General features: G+C 42.6%; 1 protein-coding gene across 3 annotated transcripts in view; it reads left to right on the top strand.

The window, feature by feature from the left end:
* The window catches only part of mtmr3 (myotubularin related protein 3), a 27,162-nt gene extending 19,782 nt beyond the window's left edge, over positions 1-7,380 (top strand). For 2 of the 3 annotated variants that reach the window (XM_046035922.1, XM_046035923.1), the window contains exon 20: positions 2,653-7,380. In XM_046035922.1, coding sequence (XP_045891878.1) covers positions 2,653-2,824 — 172 coding nt within the window. In that variant the 3' untranslated portion in view covers positions 2,825-7,380. The remainder of the gene's footprint in view (positions 1-2,652) is intronic. The other variant, XM_046035924.1, reaches the window with a different exon arrangement.
* The last annotated feature ends 29 nt before the right edge of the window (positions 7,381-7,409 follow it).

Genomic DNA, 7,409 nt, shown 5'->3' with positions numbered 1-7,409 from the left:
GGCCCCCCCCCCCCCCCCCCCCCCCCCCCCCCCCCCCCCCCCCTTACCTGGCATCGCTGCACCTTCCGCCTCCTAATCCTTACCCCGCTCCCCACCATGCCCTCCTCCCCTGGTTTCCCTTCATTCTGTTCTTGTTGTCTCAGGGGAATCTCTTCATCTCTGAGATGTATTGACTTGAATGTGTGTACTGCAGCGCCACTTTGTTTCCATTCAGCAGTTTGTAATTGGCTGTGACCGGGAGCATGGTGCTGTCAGTGGGAGAGCTGCGATTGGTCGAGGGCTGATTGTTACTTCACCTGGAAAATTCAAATCAAAATAACACAAAACAAACCTCCTCCTGCCATAGCGCCACATCAGCACCCTGCCCTCCCACCAGCCTCAACACACACCCCGGCAGCATGCTGCCCCATATAAGTCCCTTGCATCTCACCTCCCAGCAGCACAGCATGGTACTGGAGACCAGTGGATCAGTCCATCTGTTGGTGTAAAAGCCTCGAGACTCAGAGTGAATTAGATGTTTGTTTTGTTTATGGTAATTTGTGCTTAGGGTGAGTACAGGCAGGTAGAAGGTACCGCTGTGTGTTAGTGTGTGAGCATGGCCTTACATCTGGATCTGAGCATGGGTTTCTGAAACCTTTAGTGTGACCTGCCTTACAATTTAGTGATGATCACGTGTTTTTTAATGGGCTGAATAATCAAGTTAACACCACCGAGTGATAGAGCACCTTTTCTAACCCGGCATGTAGTGCAACATCACAGCAGAGTTGAACTGAAAACAGGATGAATGGGGTCTGCTCAGAGCTCCCAGACCCTCTTTCCACCTTTCTTATCATGCGTCCCAGGTGATCGGATTGCAATCAGGCAGAGCAACAACAGCAAAATATCCTTTCTCTATAAGTCACTTTGTTTACAGGAGAAACACTTCACATCAGCATCCTGTTCTTCAAATGTGGCTTAACTAATTCAGACTAACATGATGTTAGCCAGCTAAAGTGATCCCATTAATTCTCATCCAGCTACCTTGGTTCTTCAGAACACTATCAGAGGTTTGTATATCTCATGTTGCAGTGCCATAGAGCTCCACTGCTGTCCAGAAACTGTCAAACACACCAGTGAGTCAACCTGCTGCACTGGGTGACATGTTCCTTCACTACCATAAACACACACTAGTTTATTTGGAGTCCATCACATTCTGTACACCGGTGATCGGCAAACGATGGTCTGATGGCCAGAACGGGCCAGCCAACAATAATATCTGGCCTGCGGCATGATTGCTTTGATAGAAGAAAAATAAAAAATAAATTGATTGCAGCTGGTGCTGAAATAGATCTCAGTCATGACAGCAACAGTTACTCACACAATCACTTCCTCTTAAGTAATTTTGCCGACAACATAAAACGCACAAGAGCAGTTTTTGCAGCAATGCTTTATGTCGAGTTTAGTGAGAGCTTTTGCTTCCTTTTAGTTATGAAGGACATTCAAAAGAGTCTCTGGCTTGCTTGACACACCTTTGAAAAAGCCCTCAGTAAACGTGATTGGATTCCCCTGAATTTTCTCAGGGAAATGGAAATTAGCGTCCGTAGGTTTATGAACGCGGATCAAACGCAGAGACGCGCGCACACACACTGGAACACATGCTTTATTGTGAGCATATCCAAAAGTGTCCTTATATCAATTTGTTTAACAAGGGAGAAAAGAAAATACCCACCTTTGTTGGGATCGATCATACAACCCTCCCAATGATTGAGTTAAACATGCAAACTAGTAGTCAAGGATTTGAAATAATTTGACTATGTTCTGGCCCGCCATGTAACGGCTTGAAAAAACATTTGGCCCGATCCCTGATGTACACCATCCTGCTGATGAAAATACTAATATGTTTGCTAAAAATTACAGTACCCAGCTGTTTGACAAAATAATTCAGCCTTTAAAAAAATGTAACTTTATATTTTAGACCTATTTTTGTTTAAAGATTTACATCTTCAGTAGGGCCCAATGGGTTTGGAGCGATGGACTAACTAACACATAATTTGGTTTTGGAGTATCACTAACCTCATCTTTTAACTTAAAGCAGAGAAATTACTTAAAACACATTCTAAGTATGCAATGAACCCCTTCTTTAATGTCATGAAGCAGAATTACTATAAAGATTATAGACAAATAAAGTGGGATGTATTTTATTTTACTCATAGTATCCAAACTGTACTTTGATTTTTTGTTTTTTTTGAGGTAAACTGATTAAAATGTATAGGTTTTACTCTTCATTGTGAAAACACAGCTCTTGATTTTGTAATTAATGTTTTCTTTTAAATCATAATTATATCAACATTTGTCTGTAGGCGCCTCTAAGGAAGGGAGTCAGTTGCATCTGAAAATAAATTCATGTATGAGGTTTATCTTGAAAATCCATCATCCTGATAACTTATGAATGAGCTGACAACAGCTGTAGATAAACCTTGAGTTAGCTTTGAATAAAATAAAATCCAGGCTTGTATCAAATGACAAACAATCAAATCAAGCTAACGCTGTTTCTCATGTATGAAGAACCGGGCCCTGGTGCAAATGTATTGTAAGGAGACGCATGGTAACTGTAGGTGTAAAGAGGTTCTGTCTGAGAGTCCAGCGGTGACCTGTCTGTGTGTGTCCCTGCAGGAACTGCGGTAACGTGTTCTGTGCCAGCTGTTGTGACCAGAAGATCCCAGTGCCAAGCCAGCAGCTGTTCGAGCCCAGCCGCGTCTGTAAGACCTGCTACAGCAGCCTCGAGCTCAGCCCAGCTCCCCTGGACCTGGAGCTGGAGAAACCCATCACAGCCAGCTCCAACTGAGGATCGGAGGACCGGGACAGGAGGGGAGTCAGGCTGAGCCTCCAGCCGCTGACACACTGCTGAAGAAGAGCACAGGAGCTACACAGAATGTCCCATGTACTTTTATGTGTGTGCGTGCGGCAGATAAGGACTTTAATGTGTATATAGAGAGGACAGCGTGAGGAGGAGCTGAATGACGTGTTGGCGTGATGCCGAGCATTCTGTCGGTGGGTGTGCACAGGGGTGGGTGATGTGTGCGTGTGTGTTAGAGGATGTCACACACTCGCCACACCCAGGTTTTGTGGCAGTGACGTACTGCACTCCAAGGCCAGAGGAGTGAGAATGGTCATCCCGGTGCCTCGGACCAGGCAGGCAGAGAAGGTCGTCTCACTGTGTTGCTGAAGTCTCCCGGGGGAGTTTAGTCCATTGAAGCGCTTCTCATCTGACTTATACGTACCATCATCTCCCAGCTTGGACGACTACTTTTCTCTGAAGGGTGGAAGATCAGGAGCCACGTGGGAAAATCTCCTATGAACCATGAGACTGTCCCGCAGCTATGAAAATGTCTGGCTAGCAGATACTCAGAAATGTTGTTTAGGGAAAATCTTAAAAGGTCTGGTCACACAAATACCAAAAAGGCATATTTTCTACTTTGCATTTCATTTAATTTATTTACCTAAGTTTTGATGTCATATCTCTGACATTTCTGCTGTCACCCCAATACAGTGGAGGTGAACCGAGTAAGGGCTGCGACTATCATTTTTATTATGGAAACATCTGCAAATCATTTCAATCGATTAGGCTGGTATGACGTCTCAGAGCCATAGCTACATGATCACATTGCTTGTTTTGTACGAGTAATAGTCAAAATCAGTTTATATAGAAGATATGTGATAAGAAAAGCAACACGTTTTACATTAAACAAAAGACTAACTCATTTAATGAATCACTTGAATTGAGGATTTTGTCTGAGGATTTAAAACATCAAAATATGACTACAGACATTCGAAGCTCCATTTGAAAACCTTAATAGTAGCTTTGAATGTAAAATAGAGACATTCGGTACAGCCGTGGATTTAGTATTAAACCTCTGTAAAATCAGCGGACTTCCAAGACATCGGCTGATCAGCTCACATCTTTCAAACTACATGCAGGCTTTCTGTTATAAGTGTGTGGCCTCCATACCCAATGAGAGATGACCCTGATGACATCACTATGACATCATCATGGCTAGAAACAGTGTCCCCATTACACCAATAATATAATAATAATCATCCACAATTTTGGCATTTGGGTGAACTGGCCCTTTAACATGCCCTGGGCTGAATCTCAACTCTGCATCTTTGCTTGCTTTTGTTTTGGTAAGATTTAATCTGGTTTCTACACAGAATGGGGGGGAAAAAAATGTGTGTGTGTGTGCAATATATACAGTTAACTGACATGTTAATACAAAATGAAAAAAAAATCAGTTTTGACAAGCAGTCAGTTTTCAGCGTGTGTTGAGATTCAGCTCAGAGTGCAGACAGGATTCTTTTAAAGCTCTGACTTCAACATAAACGCTGCTGGGATGTTCATATTGTTTTTGTTTTCAAAGTACCATGCTTCTTCTGAATACAATGAGGAAAGTAAATAATTGTTTGCTTTTAAACAAAATCACCTGTGAGTCTTACAGCAGGACTAGTTAGTGATTTCCGGAAAAGGCTTTAGAACACGCTGATGGCCGTTCAGACTGTTATTACTGGTCTGCTGGGAGTGTGTGCGTCAGACGGCAGACAAGCTGCAGGTTGTTTGTGCCCCGACATGGACTGACGTGTAATCTCTCCTGTTGGCCACACCTTCACGCCCTCCTCTCACAAAAGCCCCCCTTTTTGTTACTTTTACCCAGCAGGCACTGGGAGCTGGACGTCTCGCTCACTTTTCAGTCCTTCGGTGGGGATCACAAGTAAAGTTGTGAATTTGACGCGTTTAATGTTTTTCATATATATAATTTTTTTTTTTTTTAGAGGCGGCACTCATGAGCTTGCTTGTGATTCGCACTCCGACTGGCTGAAAGGTGGAGGAGAGCCGCAGCAGCAGAAAGGGCTCTTGGCATTTTCAAAAGTCTGTTAACTCCACACATCAAATGTCAGAGAAGCTTCACTGAGACGCCCACTCTGCCGAAAACCTATTCAATGACCTCCTTGCACACACACACATTATTTTGTAAAATAAATGAATGAAATAATATATTCAGATACCTATATAGCATTTAAGAAAAATGTATAGAATCCTCGAATAGTGGCTCACTTATTTAGTCACCAAAAGATTTTTTTTTTATTATTATTTCTTTATGTTGTTAATTGCAGAAAGTATATTTTGCAACCTGTTGAGGTTTTTTTTTTTTTTTTTTTTTTTAAATAGAGAAGCAGGGTGTCCTGTTTTGATGCTGCAGTGGTTTTCCCTTTTAAATGCGATCATTGAGGTTTTGTTGTTGAATTGCTGTGAAAATTCCAGACAATTCAATTGCCACAGGATAATCAGCGTCTGAGAGACGGGGAAACGAGAGATGGCTCTGATCTGCTGCTCCGGCGGTGACCGTCATGTCTGTTTTTTGTATCAACAATCACAGCATTATTTGTGGATGTACTGATATCCCGATTACGAGGGGGGAAAGGGGGTGAGAGTCAGATGTGTTATCTAGCGTCATGTGACTGCTGACCGGTCAAAATGAGGTAGGGAAAAACCCCGTGTGTGTCTGTAGCCAATGAGGCATCTATGCACCGAGAGAACAGTGGTCCAAAACAAGCAACCTGAACCCAAATAATAGCCCCACTGAGCGCACACACACACACACACACACACTACTACACTACTCCATTCAAACCCATGTACAAACACTACCTCTACTTTGTACACACACAGATCTACACTGAGCTTCTATCTCCTTTGTGACGCTCACTTTCCACATCTGCATCATCGAGAATGGCCTTTAGTTGTTGTTGTTGAATTTGTGGTTTTCTACATTAATGAGCTGGAGCTTTAAAGGTACAGCACACGGCCGTGGACTTTTTTCATTTTAACAATCTTATTGTTGAGACTGCCAATCTTTGGGGGGGGGGTATAAACACAAGTGTGTGATAGACAGCATGATACTACTTAATCATACCGGAGCTGATTCACGGATCTTGTGTTCCTGTTGGATTTAAAACATGTCAGTAGAATCAGCAGATGGTTGAAGTGTGCAGTGGAGCGCTGTTTAAGGCGATCAGAACAACAACAGGCTTGAAGTGTTGTTTTTTTTTTTTCTCTCACTGCCCTCCTGTGGAATTGGTGAACGTGTTTAATTCAACAGCTTGACCTTCAGTCTTTCACATAGAATAGTACAATATGAATTTGTTTGCCCCTCATTGATGAGATGTTATATTCACAAAAACACTTGAACAACTGTTGGCATGGCAACCAGAGTGGCACTGCCTGTCCAAACATGAATTTCTCTGAATTTATTTGAGATGGTACTACTGCATTGACTGTGCAGCCGCTTAAAAATGTAAATGTTCTCTTCATCTGCAGAGACTGGAATACTGACCTGCAACCAGAACATATTTACATGGTAGTCAGTTTCTGACGGTGCTGTAAAGCTGGCCTGTAATCTATTAAGAGATGATTTATTCCAAGGCTTCACACTCCTCCAAAACATATGTTCAAACATTTCATAACCCATGATTTGTTAAAGACAGACTATCAAATGTCAAAGGACTTGAAAAAGATGGCTAAATGAGACTCGTAGTGTCCCTTTATCAGCCCAGACTGAGGCCACCGAGTTCTTTCACTGTCCCCACAGATGCACCGACAGTCTGCAGCATGAATCTGTATTTTCACCACCATCACAGGCATGTGGGGCACCAAGCTTGTTTTGTTCAACAATCCATGAATGTGAATGTCTTTAAAAAAACAAAAAACAAGGCTATTTTTTGCACATAACATTAAGTAGACACTGCCACAGAGTGCATCGAAAATAAAGCTGAAAGTGCGCTGTGCTTTTCAGTATTGTAACAAGCATCATGGTTGGTGGTTGTATGTGGGAGGGTTGGGTAACGTGGTAAACAGGTCATCAGTTAACGTTGCCAGGATGATCCCTTGCTGTGTTTTTTTTTTTTTTTTTTTTCCCTCCCAAGAAGTTCTCTTGGTCTGCATATGTTGTATTTCTCTTCACTCACGCTGACGCGCTTTATCAGAGGCGTCACTGCAACGGCCCAGTAATCACTTGACGTGAGTGTGTACGTGTGAATGCATCGAGCGATGGTGCGACTGTGTGTGTGCGTGTGTCTCTTTTGGTGGAGACTGGTGCCAAGCAGTTTTATTACGGGTCTCTCACAAAGGGATCACTCGTGCTTTTGTTTGATTTTCCTCCTTGTTTCCCTTCTGTTTGATAAGCACTTTGAACCTTCTCGTGTCTGTCAGAGGAGTGTGTAGCTGTACATAGCAATTTCCTGTGACAAGTGCTCCTTGTTCAGTCTGAATATTTTGTTTTGTTGGATTTTCTTTAAAGAGCATTACATTGTTGTAGAATTAAAGGAAAAATAAACTAATTAAACCTACTGTGTTGTCTGCTAGCAGCACCTGATAC

Source organism: Micropterus dolomieu, linkage group LG21 (genome assembly GCF_021292245.1).
Source record: "Micropterus dolomieu isolate WLL.071019.BEF.003 ecotype Adirondacks linkage group LG21, ASM2129224v1, whole genome shotgun sequence".
Classification (NCBI taxonomy): Eukaryota; Metazoa; Chordata; class Actinopteri; order Centrarchiformes; family Centrarchidae; genus Micropterus; species Micropterus dolomieu.
Note: the sequence above shows the minus strand (reverse complement) of the source record. Positions and strands in the feature narration are given on the sequence as shown.